Here is a 21632-nt window from a genome sequence, read left to right as displayed (position 1 = left end):
GCATGCGCACAAGTTTCAAATCCATTGACTGTATAAGATGTCGTTCTCCCAAGTTCCTTTCGACCGAGTCGTATTTAACTCATCAATTCGAGCAGAAATGGAATATTGGCAGGACCAAAAGTTGAACGCAGTCAGTCTTCAACATTATAACTTCACCTGTAAGTCTTCATATTACAGAATTTTTGCGATTTCATATTGATATTTAAACGCTATACTTCGCCTGTCATGATCATATCTGCTACAATGCGCAGCCCCAACACTGCGTGTTGGGGCTGGTCGCAGTTAGGTGGAGCCTGGAGGTATATTCAAACACTTGATAAATCAATACTTAGCATGCAATTTACCACACAGTACACACTAAATTAGGCTGGGCATTTCATAATACCTGGATCTGATTCTCTACGAAGTACTAGTATCTTATTTGTCTGTTAATGTTATCTTCTAACGTTAGGCTACTGCCAGATGCTGGGTCGATCAGGCTTTTCACCTAGCACCTCTCCGAGCTGGCTGCTCTGTCTCAGTGTCTGCGTCTGGTTAACTGGTTATCTGGTTTGCTTTTGATTGTTGTCACTACACTACAGTACACAATCGGCTCGGTTAAATCTTTAAATCATCTTACCTTTGTCCAGCATATACGCTCTTCCACTTGATTCAAACATAGAACTGAGATTAGGGGTCAATTTGCGACTTGTATTGTCAACCTGCAGCAGCTCAGCCGAATGTACCCTGTCCCTATATGGCTTAGCGTTTGAACTCCCCGCCGCCGCGTATCCTCCGGCGCGATCATCGGGTATGAATGCACACAGCTCAGCAGCATAGCAGCACTGCACAGTGCGTAAACCGCCGTTGAGTTGGCCCCAGAGTAAAATCTCGCGAGATAATCTCGTTTACGTCCACATAGCTAGGTGAGCGAGAACAAGCGAGCGAGATTGTAGTTTTCCTCGACGTTTCCACGGTGACATCAGTAAACCATCAACTTTCAAGCAAAAATGTCAGAGAAAGAACCATAGCTATCAGAAAGCCATGACATCTAAAGGACTGGCAAACATGACGGTGAGATTTGATATCCTTATTCTGTTTTTTTTTTTTCGATGAGAGTGAATTAGTTGCGCATAAGATGCAAAGTTGTTGCGCACTTTCAGAGTGATGAACGCTTAGTCCCGTACATGTCGATCCATGTGGGAGTTTTGTTGTAAGTCTCGCGATCAAATGAAGAAGCATCTCGCGCTCGGATCGCAATTGCGCAACCCGGAGCTCAGGCCTCAGCTCAGTACTAGAAAGTCGGGTCTCATTCAGGATTTATTGGGAATCTCATCCGGGCATTGCTGTACAGCATCGTCATCCAGAGATATGCTGCTAGTGTGCGACATGGCTATACCAATTGTTAAAAGAGAAAAATGCTGTTTGAAATTTTTGAATTGCGTGGATGGGTAGGCCTAACACGTTACCGCTACTAGTTGTTGAATTTTTCGGAGTATAGATCGTGCGGTGGCATCTTTTCCTTCGAGAGCTTCAAAAAATCAACAAACTTCTACTTCTACTTCTACGAAGATACTCAGCAGGATCCATAAGTCAGGATGTAGTGCTAAGGAGTTGAACTTAGGTGCTCATTTGCAGTGCATGCTTGTTGGTGCATTAAAAATATATGGTGCGAGTAAAAATCCAGTTCCTCAGTCTAGATGCCGAGTGGAAGAGCTCTCTTGAAGGCCTCCAATGAAGTGGCTTCAAGGGCGTTTTTAGGAAGCCTATTCCAAGCAGTTACTGTGCGTGGAAAAAATGAGTTCCGATAGAGTTGGGTTCGGGTAGGAATTGCCAGCAACTTGTTTGGATGGTACTGTCGTGTGTTGCTAACAATCATGGGTGATGTGTAGTGCTGTGCATTGATGGCTGCCATGTTGTGCTGAATTTGTACATGAGGAAGAGGCTAGCAGCATTTCTTCTCCTCTCCAGACTTTCCCATCTAAGTTGTTCAATCATGGCAGAGACACTGTCTGGACGGTGATACCTCTGGAGGGTGAATCTTGCTGCTCGCCTTTGGATGGCTTCTATTTGGGAAATGTGTTTGTTTGTATGTGGGTTCCAGACTGAGCTACAGTATTCTAGGCGTGGTCTCACTAGGGAGAAGTATGCTTGTTGGCGGATCCTTTGCGAGGTCTTTCGTAGGTTTCTGCTGACTAGTCCTAGCATCCGATTGGCCCGGGATGTGATGTTGTTGATGTGACTTTGCCAGGATAGGTTGGATGAAAGAGTTAGCCCTAGATACCGGAGATCTGGTACAGATGCAAGGGGAGTGTCTCCCAGGGTGTATGTATTTCTGGTGGCTTTGTGACGAAGGGAGAATGAGATATGATAACATTTCTCAGTATTGAATTTCATCTGCCACGTATCAGCCCATGTGAACAGCTGGTTGAGATCGTGTTGCAGGGCCTGACTGTCATTGAGGTCACTGATAGGTCGGTATATGAGGCAATCATCTGCAAAGAGTCGGATTTTGGAAGAGATCCCATCTACTATATCATTGATGAAGGATATGAAGAGAAGCGGACCGAGGACCGTACCCTGCGGTACCCCAGATGTGACTGGAACCCATTCGGATGACTCTCCGTCAACTACAACCCGTTGTGACCTTTCCGTGAGAAAAACTTTGATCCACTGAAGGAGGCTGTCATGGATCCCATAATGCTGGAGTTTCCGGAGAAGGCGCTCATGGGGGACACGGTCAAAGGCTTTGGAGAAGTCTAGAGCAACTGCATCAATCTGCTCTTTTTGATCCAGAGAGCATGCAATGTCTTGTGATGTGATAATTAACTGGGACTCACATGAATGGCCAGGGCGGAAGCCGTGTTGTACATCATTCAGAATGTTGTTTTCGTCATAGTGATCCATGATGTTGGTGAAGATTATATGTTCAAGCAGTTTGCTGCAAATGGATGTGATTGATACAGGGCGGTAGTTGGAAGCCATGCTCTTGTCACCTTTCTTGAAGATGGGAGAGATGTTTGCAAGACGCCAGTCAGATGGCACCATTCCTGTGTCCAGGGACTGCTGGAAGATGAAGGCGAGGATTGGTGCAATGTCCTCAGCATGGTATTTCAAGATTCTACCCGGTATGCCGTCTGGTCCTGTTGCTTTGCCTGTATCTATGGCTTTTAGTAGCTTGGCAATACCTTCCACGGAAATCTCAATGCGGTCCATGGATGGACAGGTAGGCTGTCCGAGATCTGGGATGTTTGTGCGATCCTCCATGGTGAAGACCGATTGAAACTGGTCATTCAATACTGTTGCCTTTCCCTTGCTGTCTGAGATTAGCTGCTGACCATGTTTAAGAGATACAATACCGATTGACTCTTGCTTTCTAGATTTAATGAACTTCCAGAAGGCTTTGTTGTTCTTGTCTGCTGGAGAGAACATCTTGTTTTGATAAGTCCAGTAGTTATGCCGAAGTTGACTCCTAAGCTCTTTTTGAAAATTCTTGTACTTAAGCCAGTCATCTGATGTTTTTGAGGCCTTAGCTTTGTTGTACAGCTTCTGCTTTTTCCTGATCCCTCTCTTCGAGGTGTTTGTGATCCAAGGGTTGGTTCCTTTCTTTCCAGACATCTTTGACGGTATGTGTTTATCCATGAGGTTGCTGATTTCCGTCCTAAAGGAATTCCAGTTTTGCTGTACAGATCTGGAACCTGGGCTGCTATTCAGGAAGGTAGACTGGAACTTGAGCAGACCTGCCTTCAAGCTGGCTGTGTCAGCTTTGCTGTACAGGAATACCTTTCGAGCCTTCTTTTTTGTGACTGAAGGAGTGCGGCTTACTCTGAAGCTCACAAGATCGTGGTCACTGATTCCTGCTGTGACTTTGCAATCATCAATAAAAGCCGGATGGGTGGTGAGAACAAGGTCAAGTATGTTCTCAGTGACGCCTGCTGTTCTAGTAGGCTCTCTAACCATCTGCTCCAAATGAAAGTCATTGCAAACATCGAGGAGGCAAGAGCATTTTCCTGCTTCACTAGCATACGGCTGGACAGTGCGTTTAGCCCAGTCAATGTGAGGTAAGTTGAAGTCACCTGCAACAAGTATGATTGGGTTTCCCATGCTTGTGGAGATGTGTGTTAGGGACTGAGAAAGGTGCAGGATGTTTTCTTTGTCTGAGTTGGGAGGCCTGTAGAATGCTCCAATGATTAAAGGCTTATAGCCTTTAATTTGCAAAGAGATCCACATCTGTTCAGACTGAGATGTACAAATACTGCATTCAGTTGCTACGTAAGAATCCTTTATCATGATGAAAACTCCTCCTTTCCTAGCATGTGTCCTGTCCTTCCTATATGTGGTAAAGCCAGTCGGGGTGATCTCAGAAGTGAGGATGTTTGGTTTTAAATGTGACTCTGTTCCAATGATGACATCAGGTTTATGTGTATCTATCATTGCTTCCAAATGAGGAATTTTATTGTACAGTCCATCACAATTCACAACAATGCATTTGATGCCACTGCTCGAAGACATGTTTTTCCTTGTTGATTGCCCATTGCCGTGGTGTTGACTCCTTGTAGGGGATGAAGTAGCATTTGGTAGACCAATTTCACTATCATCTAGACTGGCTGTGTCTTCCAAACTGCTGAATTGATTTGAAGTCTGTGTGTTATTGAGGGTGTTGAACACCGAGGGGCTGATGTTGGGTAAGCCACACTGGCAGCAAATCCATGTAAGACTCGTGTCAGCATATGCCTTATAGATGTTGAGGGGCATCTTCATACAATCTGTGTGATACCATCCGTCACACTCGTCACACTGCAGACAGTTTTGACCCCACTTTGCAGCTTTCTCGCAGATTAGGCATGGGTACTTGACAGAGCGTGGACCGGGATTCATCTCCGTATCTCCCCCAAGCAAGAGTAATACGGCTAAGTAGGACAGGTTTTTCTGTGTGAAGATTGCTTCTGTACGTTGATTTTTCAGAGCAAAGATGACATGTACTTTCGGGTTCCTCAACAAATAGCCATATCCATCTGAGGTAGGCAAGGTGGTGTATGTGTGCAGACTGCCATGATAGAGGCCTAATCCATCTATCCAGTACAGAAAGAGGTCAGACAAATCAAAATGTTGGCTGTTTCCATTCACCAACTTACTTCTGCTCGGAGTAGACCCTCTTTGTATCGTGTCTTGCTGCTTGAATTCATCTCCACTAGAAAATGCTACATGAAGGCACACTAGTAACAAAGCAGTAGTACCTGTGATTTGTAGCGAACCCATACTGACTTGAGCCTTTGTCTGACTTTAATACAATTACATGTAGTATAATGTAGACATGAGCAGTAATAACTCAGTACTGGCAGGCCAGAACTAGTAAATTCATAAACAATTCAGTGATAGTTCCACGAAGCAAAATGAAACGGGATCAGAACGATCTCACCCTATTTGCTGAAATCTGCATGAAAGATCCAGAACTTAGCAGAAGGAGTTGCTTAGAAATCATCACTGGAGGTAAGAAATCCAACAAGAGCAGAATTCAGAAGAAGCTGTGTTGTGGACTCTAGTGCTACACTATCCGGCTGTTCTACACTGTAGGTGCAGCATGCATGACATGTGTGGGTGACTCCTCATGCAAAGAAAGGGCCTTTGTTGTGTGTGGCTGACACCCTGCTAGAATCCTCATATGTGGGACCAGAGTGATGAACACTGTGGGAGTCTTCTTCCTTGAGCAAAAAAATGGAACTAGTATTTCCCGTCCGAATGAAGCCAGTAATGAAGAATATTTCTGGTAATTAGTTGCTTGAAGATACTATTTGCTCAAATTTAGAGGCATATGCAGAAATTCTGTTTTTAAAAAGTGAAAATTTAGGCCAAAAGTGGGAGCAAATAACAACAAGCATGCAACCACGCATGCGCATTCAGAAGTGGTTTGTTGCTTTTTACGTAAAACTTGTAGTAGATCCATTCATATAACACGCAGATGAGGAGTGAAGCAGTAAGGACGTTTACAGACCTGATTTCAGCCATAGATTTCGGTAAGTTTTAGACGTAATTAAACAAAAAATCGCATACCGGTTATTGAATGATGGTCATAGATTACGATAATTCCTTATATTTTAGTTTTCCACGATTAATAAAGATATTCATGAAGGAAACAGTGAACGCGAAGGAATAGAGGTGCAGCGCTGTCGCGATTTGCGACAGCGGCTGCGTGTAGTTAGGTTATGCCTAACTGACTGTTAGAGTGTTATGCACTTGTCAATGTAATGACGCACCCCACTACCCCCGGACATGGGTGCGTCATGATCATTTTTTGACTGACCACACGGGGTTTTTGACGGACACCACAGTCGATCACTTTTTTGACGGACAAAATGCTGCAAGTGATAAACACCACTGTCACTTTTTTGACGGACAACACGTTGAAAGTGACACACACCTCAGTCACTTTTTTGACGGACATCCTCGGTACATTTGACACACCCCCATAAATACTGAAACGATTTTTGCATGTACGTTTTATTCAAGCAATTTCATTTTCTTTTGGTTGGTAAACATAATTTGTAAAAGTTTCGGCAAGTTTCCCTTACCATGGCCCTGTAAGCACCGTACCGTCATTCACCGTACATCACACTGCTGCTACGATATTCCGTACAGTAGTACAGTTGAACCTCTCGTATCCGGACATGTCGGGACCGGGGCTCATCCGGATAAGGGATTTGGCTGGATATGGGAGACTCAATGCTTTATACATGTACATATACATACACATGTACTGATGTAGCCCATTGTAGTACCACATGTAGTAATGTGTATACTGCAACCTTTTCATTGTTACACTCAGTAACAGACCCCAAAATAGAGGTGTATGTTAATGTTGGAAGTAATATGTAATTCATGTGTGTTTGTGTAGGAGTTCTCAAGGAGTTGGGAATCCCCCTTTCCTCCCGTAATTATTAAAAAAAAAAAAATCACGGCGAGATTGCGTCCGTATAATAGAGAGATACGGATAAAGGGAGGTCAGATAAGAGAGGTTCAACTGTATATTCTGTGCATGCAATCCATACATGACAATCACATGTGTGCAGATGCGCTGTGTGTGCGCGGCCATTGCTAGTCCGGTGGATGCATACTGCTGCAGCGCAGGTACACACCACGCCACGGCATTCCCGCGAGTAACTACATACAGCCCAGTCGCTGTACGTAGAGATTCTCACAGCTAACAGCGTCGCGCGTCTGCTGGTCGGACTATCCCGCGAGCAGAATATGGCATGCGGCAGGCAGTTTCTTCTGCTGCCGCTTCTTTTACTGTCAAAAATTCGCCTTTGTCACCACAGAACATCATTTAGGGACGCACATTGTATTGGAATGTACACGAACTTTCTTTGATAGCAATGTGTGTTGGTGTTGCATCGCAATATGCAATAGGCACTAAGCGTTCGACAGTAAAGGTTGAACTAAGTTGTTACATCGCTGAACAGTCCCTGGTTTGAGATTGAGTAGAACCCTCTATGCATGATTTCATGGGTTTGTTGGAGGGAAAATGTAAGGAGAAAGGGTGGCTTTTAAATTATTTGCTTGCCAGATTCTGGCAAGCATTTTTCCCTCTTATTCCAAAACGCTTCCCGACTTTGATTTTCACTTGCCGCGGGAAAGCGCTCACTGTAATTTCACTCGCGATACGTGTATCCGGTACTGGTAGCGTGCAAAAATGTGTGCAGTTTTCCATAGCCAAGTGACGTACCATGACGCACCCCTCGGTTCAAAATAATGCGTGTTATTTTCCATAGCCAAGTGACGTACCATGACGCACCCCTCGGTCAAAATTTTGACCGACAATGATGGGATTTGGACGCACCCCTCGGTCAAAAATTTGACGGACAAAGCTGGTAAAATGACGAACACCTGGGTCACAAATTTGACGGACCAAATGAGGAAATGACGCACCAATGTCCGGGGGTAGTGGGGTGAGTCATTACATTGACAAGTGCATTAGCATTGACATGGTTTGAACAAACAAGGAACTGCACCAGCAGCCCGAACGCTTCGTGTTTGGGCCTCAGGCAGGGCAGGGCAACCCTATCCCATCTGAAACTATCTTTGTCTTAATAATATCATCGATGATCATGGGGGACCAGAGACCAAAGTACAGGGTTTTGTAGCTAATCTTTGAAGTGTTATTCTGGGAGGAATTGGTAGTAAAATATAATCTGCCAGTGCCATGATGTCCAATGAGTGATTTTGTCTGAGACGTCTTTAGTCCTCGCTGTGCACTTCAGAATTCAGCGCCCAATTCATTGCACTGCATTAGGTAAATGTGTTCTTAATACTAGAATAGACCCTCTAGCTCATGTGCTGTTTGTAAGCTGTATGACAATACTATCAGCGGTGAATACTGTCTGTAAAGGAGGCTATAGATTGGAGACTATCCATGCAAACTTACATGCATTACAACTGCCATGTGTATTCTATATTTCTAGTGACAAAAGTGACATATTTTCAGACAAAAAGCAACTTTGAAATATGTTTTCTGCAAAAATTTATTGGTAAATTGTGTTTTCTTTTGCAGAAGAAACCCAAGAACACCGCACCTGTGCTGCTGAGGAGACCCATTGCTCAGCCTCCTCCAGCCAAACCGGAGCCATCGGCATACAAGACCACCTCTTACCAACTCTATCAGAGTCAGAGTGTACCATCCCTCTTCGAACTCAGTCAAGAGTTCAGCGAGCATCACCAGTTCCTGGCTCCCTCTCTGCCCAGTGACGCTCAGTCCGTGACCTCAGACATCAACGAAGATGTCTACGCACCTCAGAACACCCCTCGAACAAAGGATATGGCACTGCAGTCAGCAAGCAGTCAGTCATTATCCTCGCCAGAAGCGCCTCCCGACTGGAAGTTTATCATTGAATCCAGATATAACATGAACAACAGGGCCAACAAAGCAGCGGGCAAGGCATTGGAATCAGACTCCCTGGTGAAACCATACAAACCCAGAGGACCCGATCCGTTTCCCTTGCGACAGCCTAAACAACCTCCCGAAGTCAAACACGAAATTCTGTATGCCAACGTTGATGATCCGAGGTACTATGAGATCCCTGCCTTCTCTCTGAACGATTTCTGCTACGATCTGTCGCGAGTGTATGAGATGCCAAGAGAGCAAGTGAAGAATATTGTCTTCTCCAAACAGAACTTCAAAAAGATGACGACGTTGTTTGCTAGTTTCACAAACACCCCGAGACAGGAGAAGGTGAACACACTTGAATTAAAAGGTGAGTTATCATGAGATGCTTTTAACTTCTACCAAAGGTAATGGTCAGAAATGCTGAGGATATGTGACATTTTATGCTTTGTTCGATTATCTTTAGCACCAGTCTGTTGTGTAATGAGAACAAAGTGGACCCAATTTGGTATAGTGTGTAAGAAATCTTCTTTCTTGTTTAGTTAATCTTGAGCTGTCTCCACCATACTCTTCCAGTTTTTCAAAATAAAAAAACAAGAAAATATTGTTACAATTGTATTACTACTTGATACTGAATATCATACTGTATTGATTTATTAAACAGACATCAAGCTTGAATTTATTTACTACATTTCTGAATGAGTCACCCACCCCATGTCTAAAAAACATGTTGCGCTCGAAGACCTTGATCATCCTGACTTTGAATGTCCCCCCCCCCCCCACCAGGCGAAGACATTCCTACCGTTAATCCCCGCGTGCCCCAGCACCAGCTCCTGATCGAGATGGCGTGCGAGATCGAGCAGCAGATGCGGCAGTTGGTGCTGGAGGACGTGCAGAGCCAGATGCACAGTGACCAAACGGGGAAGCCGCTTCAGTCGGCGGGCTCGATGAGCGTCAACGGAAAGTCGCTTCCGCCGCTGAGACGGTACGCAGAAGCCTCTCTTTCTCTTTTGTGTTGTCGTGTTACATGTTCTTTTGTTTTTAAGGGTGGAAATTCTTGACAGATGTGATACTAGGCTTGTTACATCTCACAAAAAGCTAGTGATAGTTCATAGAATGGACTGATGTTAGAAAGACAACTATAGCAGAATCTGGTGCGGCTTGCATGGCAGCATTTCAGATTCAGACGTACATGCAATGCATTTTAGTTCCAAAAATCTGCTATTAAAAACAACAGATCCCTTGCTACTAGAAGATTTACATTAAAACAAATATCTCCAATCTATCATTCATGAACAATCTTCAAACTAGAAAGAAAAAATGTGTAGAGAACTAGAGAAACATGTAGGAAACTTCCTGCAACAATCAAATTCCACAGGGCTGAATCAATGACCATGGTAATCCAATTACCAAACTATGATAGAATATTATAACATAATAAAATATTCATTATTCAAATTTTATGAACAAAGTTAAAGAGTTGGTTTTTAAGCATTACCATCACTAGTCATACTAGGTATAAGAAATAGCTAAACATTCTATGTAATCCAGCATGGTCTGATCTGATTATCAATCAAAGAAACCTCTGACAACCTTTTGCCTTTTGCAAAATGGTCATCACTGTAAGCATAACAATATCAGTCCACATTGCCTTCTGGTTTTGCAAGGTAAATATTCTAGAACTGAAGGAAACTAAATGTTTGGAGAAAGGGCTGATGGTGTAAGTTTGTCTTTCTTTTTTCCCTTTTTCTTTCTCACAGAGACAAGGAATCCCTGTTCAGTGCACCAGTCTCAAAGTACTTTCAGGGTTCAAGAAGGTCAGGAGAGCCATTTGGTAAGTTTAATACAACTTGTAGTAGGCCTTTGCTTCATTTCCTTTGGCATCTATGGTGGGATTGTTTTTGTTATTTGTTTGTTTGTTTGTTTGTTTGTTTGTTTTCAGTTTGTCATCATCTTAATGCCTTTGCCTTTACAATCGTCCAAGGCATTGTTTCTGAATGGAAAAAAAAAATTGATTTGTTCAATGAATGCTGTGTACAAGAGTAGCATCTCTTACCAAACCGGCTGGGGCAAGTCTCAAGTGGGTAATACCAAAGTATTGTATCTGAGAAGCCTAGAGGCATCAAAATATATCCATATATTGGCAGAGTACATGAAAAACATGACAAATTGGACCAATTATCTAAATCAGGGCGACTAAAAGCTCAGGGTGTCGGCGAACAGTTTTGCAAAAACCCAACATACCCCCATGTTCTTTCCCATGATGCAATTTGCCATCATTACATCAAATTGTGTGTGGGAAGTGTTAAGGTTTGCTTCATATCATGGATATGAAATGCTGTACTTCCAAAATTGTTAAATTCGTGTAATGTCTTGTCTGTTCTGCTCTCTTTCCAGACTCTCCCAACCCTGAGTCTCAGATCAACCCAGCTGAACTGGCAATTCTGGAGTGCCTTGTTAATGGAGGTGTGGCCCTCAGTCTGAAGGTAAGACTACCACCTGGGAGCTTGAAATTCAGTTACATACATTTTTGTGATGAGATAAAAAAAAGAAAAAAAGCAGTACATGTAGCATGCAGAAAGATCCTGATAGTAAAGAGTCAGTTTCTCACTTGTTGCGTTAACTTCAAGGTTTAATCATGGAGAAAAATAGACAGGAATCTATGTTTGAAGACTTGCTTCAGCATTCCCTCTATGACAGACTGATGTGGAGTGTCATTTTGACTTGTTACATCTGCTTGAATTCTTCTTCGATATCAATTTGGCAGACACACGAATGTGGCATTTGTTATAACTTTAGCCTGAATGAGATCAGAATATAGAGCATAGATTTAAATTCACTTTTGTCTTCATTCTCTGTTTGCCTGGTTTGATAGTTGATTACACGTGTCTTCTGCAAATACGTATGTGGCTTGTTTTGTTAAACTTTGATTATAATGTGCACATGTTTGTGATTACCAAAGAATTGTCTTTTGACATGATTGTCTATGATGTTTTATGTTCATGATGTTTTATTTTGCAGGCTCATTTTGTGTCAGCACTGCCTCAGATGAATCCAGTTTTAAAGACACTGACATATCTCAATCTGTCCTTCAATGACTTCAAGGTGAGGAGATGTTGTAGTCATTTGGGCAAGTTTGTCATTGTAGCATGGCCTCAAATTCATTCAGTCATATCCCTAAACTTTCATACCAATGATATTTCAGATGTGTTTTGGCTCTGGAGTATATTCCCTTGTGTGAAATAATGTGCTAAGGATGCTATTGAAGCATTTGCAGCTCTCAAAATGAGCTTCTATAACCTTTGCTAATAATCAAGTATAGTTGTTTCCTTGTCTTATGTGCACTTTGAAATTAACAATTTTTTTTCTTTTTTTTTTTTACATAGCTTATTCTGAATTAGTTATAGATACGCGTATATCATAATTATTGACAACACCATAAGTCTCAAGATGTGTATTTTTTTTTTCAGTTTACAAGCCCTGATATTAGTTTTGCAGAGCAATTCACATGCTTGATATAAAAATAGGTACATGTATCATCTGATGTTTTATTCATGGTGGAGCTGTTTCTCTCATCGTTGGGAGAATGAACACAAAGATAAGCTTTCTGACGTTATCTCTCGAATTGCAGATCATTCCGTCCATAGTCTTTGAGATTGAGAACCTGCTGGTGCTGAAGCTGAGGAACAATCCGATCCGGGAGGTGCCCTACGAGGTCGGCAACCTGACTCGCCTCCGCACACTGGTCCTCTCCTTCTGTATCCTCTCAGACCTGCCTCCCAGGTGAGGACCGCATCCCAGTTGGGAGTAGATGGGGGATGTCACACCCCTCATAAAAAACAAACAATGACATCAACAGCAAACAAACAATAAATGAATATTAAAATTCAGTTCCCAGTTTGGCTAAGAGTAGCTCACATAACCTTGATCCCCCCTCATTAAAAAAAGATTACAAAACAAAACAACAGAACAAAAAAAAAAAAACAGTAATGGCTTGCGTAAGAATAATTCGCATATCCTCCCTCAATCAGAAACTGTCCTTTCATGGCTCAGCAAAGAGTAACTCACATAATTACCCCCCCCCCCCACACCAATAAAAAAGTAAAAGAAAAGAAAAGAAAGAGAATAGTCCCACCTTTTATTAAAAGTGGCTGTGTATGATAGAACAAGCTGTTGTAGTTGTTATTTTGTATCTCACGTCAAAATGAGCCAGAGTATCCACTGATATAACACCCAATGGTTCCAGTGATATGTGCATAGATAATGTTCTTGTGTTAAGAGTGAACATTATGCAAATAGGTTATTTAAAGACAGTTAAGTTCTTTAGACATGATAGCATTTACAATTAGACATTCTTCGTGATAGCATAAGTTAACCGTTAGACATTCTTTTGGAATGCTGTTATTGTTCAGGGTATCTGGTAGAAAACTTGACTTTATCATGGCTCAATTTTGATAGCTTTTCGATGTGCCAGAGAGTGGATTCATGACTTAGATCTACTAAGAGGATGGAAATAATGTTCTGTTGGTGCTGATTTGATTCAAATACTAGTAATATGTTGTAAAGCATTATAAATGTAGCAGATGTAGTTCATTCTTGTTTTCCCCAGCATGTTAGAGAAAAGTGGCACCAGCCATCTTTGCATCTTTAAAATATCATTTTGTCACAACACTTTTACTTTTTATATCACGTTCAGTTTATGATATTTGATGTCAGTCATTAATCTGTTGTATCACTTTATTATGCATGTTTTATCTCGTTTTACAGTTTGTTCACATTACCCATCAAGTTCCTGGACCTGTCCTACAACAAGCTGACATTCTTGCCAAATGAAATCAGTCATCTCAAGTAAGAGAAACATCTCAGTGATGTCCGTTTGTGGTAGATGATGGTAAAGTGACCATTATACATTTATGTCACCAAAGGCCAGTTGAGTGAGTTGCCAAGCATTTTGGTCTAATTGGAAAGGGCACAAGGGAATCATCAGCACTTCTTGTGTGTATATGTATAGCTTAATTTTAGATTGTTTTTTTTTTTTTCTCTCTTTTTGTCACTAGGTACCTTTACACTGAATCACTCCTACCATTTTTATCCGTTTGTTTACTGAGCAAACGCAAAATATGCATGCATTTACTCTCAGCAATAGGTCCTTTATGTGAAATTGATGGTCATCAAGAGATTGGATACAAGTTTTACTTGCAGTATGGCATAGTTTTGCTTCCACTTTTCTTTTTCTTTTTTTGGCATCTGCAAAGACAAATTCCAGACCTTTACCTAACATTGAAGCAAAAATGTTGATGTTCATATTATTTTTTACAATGACTCTGTTTAAAGAAAAGAAGAAAGACCTATAATATTTTGTACCACACTATCATAATTTAATAAAGATAAGGATTCAGACAGTTTGTCATTATTTGTTTACTTTATCTCAGTCCATATGCTTCTGAAATGAGTGCAAGTTACATCTACAGTACATGTACCTTGTGATATGCAAAATTTGTGAGTTACTGGCTGCTTTCCTGCCAGAACATGTTCCTCTCATAAATACTTGCCATATAACCTGTCACCATTGGTGAATAACCTTTCTTGTGATGTCATAACCAGCTGTGAATTGATTGGTTGATTTCAGGCGACTGCGTGAGCTGAACCTGGAGGGGAACCAGATCGCCGCCCTTCCCAGTGGGATGCTCAAGCTCCGGGAACTCAAGTACCTGAGGGTCATCAACAACTTCATGCATCCGCTCTTCTGGAAGGAGAACAGCCAGAACAACCCACAAGTATGTACCAGGTCACTGGGTCATGGGGGACATTTCATGAAGCATTTTGTCAGATATTTTCTCTTTTTTTTTTTCCTGATAAACTGTTATAAGCTACTGAAATCCTTGCATCTGATTGACTGAGAGCAAATATGTCAGAAAAAAAAAAATCTGACAAAACGCTTCATGAAATGCCACCCCCAGTCACTTATGTAGCATACCCTCTTCAATTTCATTGCACAATTTCATTTTGTATCACACTTTGCCTTTATTGTGCTATATGCTGCAGTTCTAGTTTTGCAAAAGTGTATGAATTTGCAATGAAAATGTTGTGCGGGAGTGTGTCTCCCTTCCACTTAAGTTTCTCAAAACGTATCTTGCTTTACAGGATCGTTTTCAGTCCATGGTAAGCCACGTCTAGTGTGGACTTCTAGTGTAATGAAATAAATTACATATGTGGTATATACAGAAATAGATAGATATACAGAAAGACAGACAGACAGATTAATAGATAGATAGATAGATAGAGAGAGAATGAGAGAGAGAAAGAGAGAGAGAGAGAGAAATGAACAAAAAAGAAGCAAAATTTGGATACTGGGAGATGGGTAATAGAAAAAGAGAGAGAAGAGTGAGTTAATTGAAGTTATGGAGAGAGATAGATTGGTTGATAGACAGACAGGTAAATAGATGGAGATAAAAAATGAAGGATCATGAGAGAGAGAGACTCTCGGTGAATCATTTCTTGATTGTAGCATTTACCGCTTTACAACCCTTTGCAGAGATTGTCGGACATGGCGGCATTGGTATGCAAACAAGAAGGTCTGGATGCTCTCGATGGACTTCAGGAATCCCTAAGGGTTTACCTCAACAGGTGAGATATGCTTTGCTCCCTGTGAATTTGTTCTATATAATTTTGTTAAAGCTGCACTCCCCTATCGCAGTAAAACGATCTTACAACATTGCATTGAGCATATTTCTCAGTCAATTGGTTCTCTTGCAATTGATATACACTGTAGCGTAACTGTCGTAATGTGATGCTGAGAAGTTCATTGTATGACCTACACTATGCTCATTACTGGTAAGCTGGAGTTTAATTTTTGGCTTCTATCATATTTTAGGACTGTATCAAGCAGCCTGTATGCAAGTAAAATTTGAACAAGATAATCACTCTGCAATTAAAGTTTGAAAAGAGAGTGTCTACTTATAATTAGAAAAGCTGTCAAGTTGTACTGTCCCACATATCTACTACTTCATGCTGACATCATACATGGTTTTCATGAAGTTTTTTTTTATTTGTTTTTTTATTGTCAATAGATTCTGCTATATGTGATGAATATATGAAGATTATGGTATATACAACCATTCAGAGCAAATTTTAGCCAGTTTTTCTTCCAGTTCAATTTCTGCTGCCCAAAACTTGCATGTGCAGACATTCAGATAGAAATATCATCATCATTTAAAGCCCATATTCCTCACTCTGTGGGGTTATACAGTTCCTTTTCTTAATGGCTCTTTTCCATGCTGCTCCGTCAGTAGGGTCAATGTGGGTAATACCCAGGTACAGCAGAACCTCCTTATAACAAGGTGGGATATAGTGAGATACGTGATATATAATGAGGAAAATATCGCAGGTCTCATTTCTTTTATATTCTTTTGTTTTTGTTCCTGTTATAACGAGATACCTGATATAACGAGGAAATTTAAGTGGTCGCAAACAACTCGTTATGAGTTCCCCTGTAGTAAATGCTGTTTGCTCTGTTTCCTTTTATGTCTTGTGGGTTCTCCAAGGTGGATACCTCCAGGCAGGTGGGAATGTTTGATGTTCTCTTGAGCCAGTGGGTACAATAAATACATGTTTGTTTATTTTTTAGAAAATAAATTAACAAAAGGAAACCTACTGCAAGATCGTAATGTACATTAATGCCTTGTCATTGATCACCAGCTACACAACCTGTGACTGCTGCGGTGGACCTCTCTATGGCCCTGGCCTGCGGCTCATTCGGCCCTGTCGAAAGATCTACGATGTGCGCCAGGTGCCCTTTTTCTTCATAGCTTGCTCACCGTCGTGTCGAGACTACTTCTTGGAGAACACGCGGTCACTGACTGACCTCATCTATGAGGATGACGAGTTCGATTCTGACGAACTCGAGGACTGACGAGTTTGATGTGGTTTGAACTCGAGGACAAAATATTCTGCTGAATGGAAAGGCAGAAGTGTGTGGCGTGTTTCATGTAGTGTCATGGGATGTGGGGTACCTGGCCTTGCTTCAAGGCTACATATTATCTAACTCACTCACTTTTTTTTCCAATCTACAATAAATGCAGTGGTCAATGGATGGGCTTTTCAGTTTAGTTTGTCTGATAAGCAGAGGGGTAGTAGCCTATATTCAAGAATGATCTATACAATGCAAGGAGAGAGGCAATTCAAGGTGAGATTCTGATGAGCCACCAGCCTATGATTCTAGCCTGCAGATTCATTTTCTGCTTGTTAACAACATACAATTGTAAACCGTGATTGTGGTGCAGTGTGGCAATTAAACAGAGACATCATCATTGTCATGGACCCCATTTACAGTGCGAGGCTCGGCCTTCATTTCAGTGTAAACGTGCAAAAGGCCAAATGCGGGGCCAAAATTGGCCGCGCCTTTGGCCACGCTCTGGAGGTGGTCTCGGCCGCGGGCGAGCCAGGCCTTTTCTCAGTGTAAACGCAAACTGGGCCAAATGCGCGGCCAATTTTAGTCTGGCTTCCAAACCCTCTGCCCGTACTACATGTATTTCGTTATTCAGGATATTAACCCCCTTAACGTTGAAAACTTCGTCGCCACGGAATCCAGTTGGCAAAGGGTCTGAAAACCATGCTATACCAAATTGCGTTTGTTTACCAGCAGAGCGCCACTACGACAAAATATTGAAAGGTTTGAATTCAAAGCGCGGCCGAGCCCGGCAGTGTAAACGGACAAAATTGCGGGGCTTGGCCCTGCAATTGAGGCTGGGCTCGGCCCGGCCCAGCCCCGCGCTGTAAATGGGGTCGTGGTGAAAACAAAATACCTGTTATGCCGAATAACCCTGAATGAGAGTTTGAAGTTGTGTCTGTGTCTGTGACTAAAACTTTAGAATGACAGTTGTGATCATGTTCATCCTTTGCACAAATTGAGGAGAAAGAGTCTTCCCTACAATGTTGTTGAGCCTACTAGTAGGCCTACTGTTTGTGTGAGGTAATCAGTGAAAAAATCCCTCTTACAGACTTATTTGTTGCTAAGGGGATCACTGATCAGTCGTTCCTTTACAAAAGTTGTGGACATCTTTAGAAGGCTCTCCTGGATTTAAACAGTATTATCACACCATAGGCATTTGATACCAGAGGAGCAGCATAAATGTGTTTAAAACTTAACTGACAATACCAACAGGTTTTGCAATGCAAAGGGACCTTCTTTGACTGTTCTTGATGCTGCAGAAAATATTCTGTTCTGGTTGCCCTCAGTAAAAGAAAATAGTAGTAGGGGAAATCCTGTTATAAGGAGCTTGTTTATGATTGGTTACAGCTTTCACCAGGTGAATTCAGCAGTCTGAATTTCAATTACACTATTCAGTTGGTCTCTCTTTTATACATTTGCAACAAGGTACCGGTTGTGAGAAGATAAAATCTGTGGTCCCAGTGACCTTGTTATAACAGGGTATGATCCCTGTACCAAAAAAAAAAAATTGTTGTTGCCCTTTGAGATACAAGTGATGCACAGTTCATTTGACATTCTCAACCCAAAAAGTGGTTCTTTCATTTATCAAAACTGACTTTGTTTATGGCACAACAGTGCTACTAGAAATCCCGGTACTACATGCATTATCAAGCGCTACAGGAATGTACCATGCCATTTCTATTTGCATCTGTTGCCACAGAGAGAGCAATGCTGCTAGAATCAGTGTATGAAGTGCTTCAGGAATATAACCTTTTTTCATCATTGTCTGTTGCCATACAATAACAATGCTACAAGAATCACAATATCTACTGACACATAAATGCAATGTTTTATATTCATCAGTTTATTTTCCTACAGGTAGATTTTTTGAAGGAGGGAGAAAAAAAACCCCACCACCAATTCTCAGCCTTGAACTGAATGGTGCTTGAAGTTGGTTTCATCATTTGTGACATGTTGGTGTTTGTGGCAGTTTAATTATTCAGTTTGGGCCTCTTTTTTGTGCATGGGTTTCTGTAAGTTTGCATTTGTACCAAATGAGTTATACTGTAAAAGTGGATATTTTCAGGTGACTGATTTTTCGCGCTCGGCTGTATTAAGAAGAGTTTCATGGGTTTTTAATTCCGCGGAATCAAGACATCAACTAATGATAAGTAATGGAACATATGGCCAGCAAAATATTCATGTGCCTTTATTTTTGTACTAGTTTCTGGTTGCGCAAAATGCATGAAAATTTCAACACCGCGAAAATTTCCACTTTTACAGTATGTCAACATCAGTAATATGGCACCATCAAACGGGGAAAATGGGTGACGGAATCAAATTTACAATGTATTTGATATGATGAAGAGCCTCAAACCAACCATGTATTTGTCCCACCTAAATCAATCTCATGTTAGTGTGAATGGTCAAGAGTTCACAATGCTATTTCAGGAAAGTTTGAAGTCTGAGTTACTTGTGTGAATTCTAAATATGCATTCCATCCATTATAGTGTCAAGTAGATATGATATGCAGGTAAGAACAAAGTGACAAAGGACACACATTGTTTTCTTGTTTTTAGTAAATATTTATTCAATTTGTACAAAGGTAATATATTATATGTCAATGATAATCACACACTTGAAGATTTGAAAAATATATCTGGTATCTCATACTTTTTTCTTCAAATTTTTAGAATGATTCTTCATAGATACGAGTATATTTATCAGAATAAAACTGCAATAATGCACTAGGCTGCCTCGATACTATGACCAAGTGTCGTAGTTCATCCTCAGAACCATTTCCTCTCTTATGCAAAGTATGACTGGATCTTTTCCAGTTGTATAAGCAGTAATTTGATTTCATGGAAGATACATATATGTCCAGTTTTCCTCAAATCAAAATATCTGAAAATGCAATTTTGAAATTGAGAAGATATGGATATAAATACACCAATATGGAAACAGGTTTTCTGAACATCATGTCTGTGTTACAGTGCACTCCTGTTGTAACAAAGCTCTTTTTACAACAAAGTAAAAACTAATGTCCAAGAATCATTATACATATATCTTAACATATCTTTATTGTTTGGATATGACACAATTCTGTTATAACCAGCACTGCACTCTGGTACTGGTCTGACGGACCCTGACTAGTAGAAATCATTGTCGTACCAGTAACTTTTTCAGGAATGGACAAGTAAAAGATAGAAAAACTGGGTAGAAAATACGGGTTAGTGTGCAGCCCCAATGTAACAAAACAAAACAGCTAGTCCCGAGGACTTTGTTATGATGGGACTCGCCTGTGTCTCGCTATGTTTTATCTGAAAACTGGCAAATGATTTAGTAGAACTACCAATTATTGCTCCTTGAAGAAAAACAGAACATCATTTGTATGGTGAGTTTATTGCCAGAGTTATGTACTGTAGCTATTACATTTTTTTTTTTAATTAATGAATGTGAATACTGTATTGTACAGAACACACTATTTTGTACAGTGTATATATGATAGATGTATATTTTCTTCTATTTTGTAAAAATCTGATTCAATGTACAAATACATGCTCAATTTCAACATTCATTTCAGGTGTAAGACTGTGATTTGTCATGCGTAGTGTATGCACAATATGTAACTGCATAGCTGATTCAAGAACAATATAGTGAATCATAAAGTTCTCTAGTGTCAACTGACAGAAATATATTCCGATGATATACTTGTACATGTATATGTTAATACTGCTGACGAAAGAAAAGAAAATGCAGTGGAACCTCATGATAATGATGTTGGATATAGCAAAAACCTACAATAAGCAGGTAATTTAGCATGTCCCGACTCTTTTTATTGCTGTATATTTGTACCCTGATAGAGAGAGCAACCTTACATAACAAGAAGGTAATTGCCATTGCTTTTAGGTCATCTTAAAGAGGTTTCCCTGTAATACGCATGACATTAATTGCACTCCACTGTTCCTCTATCCTAAGTACTGGCATAGCTTTGTAATATGCTGGGTTTAGAGAAGCTTAACACACAACAACACACACCTAAATACAAATACATATTGATATTCACCTTCACTTCTGTCAGACTGATTTCAAATGGTTTACATATTATACAGACACTCCTTCTAAAGCTTTGATTAATATCCAACATTTAAATTCTCTTGAATACATCATGAAGCTTCATATTGCAGTGAATGCCAGTACAATGCTTTACTCCATCATGGTCGGCAATTCGTGAGGGTTTCATGCCGCGAATGTTTCTGGATTTACAGTTTACAGTACACCTGGGTGCCAACAGTCACTCGTCAAAATCAGGGCAATTACAAGGATTAAAGGCATTATTTACCACTTGCAGACGAAACAAAAACCCAGTATTAGTGCTTCAAAATAGTCCTAACATATGACTTAAGGATAGATACAATCAATGTGAAAGAATTAAAATCAGTATAATCAATGTTAAATACTGCTGAATATAAAAAAAAATGTGAACAATAATCAATAGATTTTTTTTTTCTGGACTAACTGTCTACAGTTATGCTTTAATGAAACAAATAATGATATCTCCTTATATTTTAGGCTTTATTGCAAATTTTTTATATCGTAGGATGTTTTGTGATACAACTGACCTACAAATATGCATCAAATTTGATAACTCAAACATTTTTGAAATCACTTCTCCCAATGGTAAACAGTACCTTTAATCAGGAAGATACTTGCCTGCCACATTCTACTTCGAACAGCCTAATTTATATGGAATCACATCTGGGTTGGCACACCTGCCACCATCAGAAATCACCACAAATTCAAAGTATTGTCCATTCAGATGCAAATGAGTAGGCTAGCTACCAG

The 21632-nt window shown here is 40.7% G+C and overlaps 1 protein-coding gene across 1 annotated transcript; it reads left to right on the top strand.

The window, feature by feature from the left end:
* Window positions 1-940: 940 nt before the first annotated feature.
* Window positions 941-17169, top strand: LOC140244571 (uncharacterized). Its single transcript, XM_072324196.1, has 11 exons — window positions 941-1053; window positions 8528-9227; window positions 9644-9842; window positions 10618-10691; window positions 11255-11343; window positions 11879-11962; window positions 12489-12640; window positions 13625-13705; window positions 14487-14634; window positions 15393-15484; window positions 16556-17169. The coding sequence occupies exons 1-11, from the start codon at window positions 1024-1026 to the stop codon at window positions 16767-16769; spliced, it is 1863 nt and encodes a 620-aa protein (XP_072180297.1). The 5' UTR covers window positions 941-1023; the 3' UTR covers window positions 16770-17169.
* Window positions 17170-21632: the final 4463 nt, after the last annotated feature.

The sequence above is a fragment of the Diadema setosum genome, chromosome 21 (genome assembly GCF_964275005.1).
Source record: "Diadema setosum chromosome 21, eeDiaSeto1, whole genome shotgun sequence".
Lineage (NCBI taxonomy): Eukaryota > Metazoa > Echinodermata > Echinoidea > Diadematoida > Diadematidae > Diadema > Diadema setosum.
Note: the sequence above shows the minus strand (reverse complement) of the source record. Positions and strands in the feature narration are given on the sequence as shown.

Bases quoted from the DNA above. Each gene is read 5' to 3' on its own strand.
- LOC140244571 (XM_072324196.1), top strand. From the start codon at position 1,024: ATGACATCTAAAGGACTGGCAAACATGACG. The intron at 11,344-11,878 runs GTAAGACTACCA...TTTATTTTGCAG, and splicing joins GTGTGGCCCTCAGTCTGAAG to GCTCATTTTGTGTCAGCACT. The intron at 15,485-16,555 runs GTGAGATATGCT...ATTGATCACCAG, and splicing joins CTAAGGGTTTACCTCAACAG to CTACACAACCTGTGACTGCT.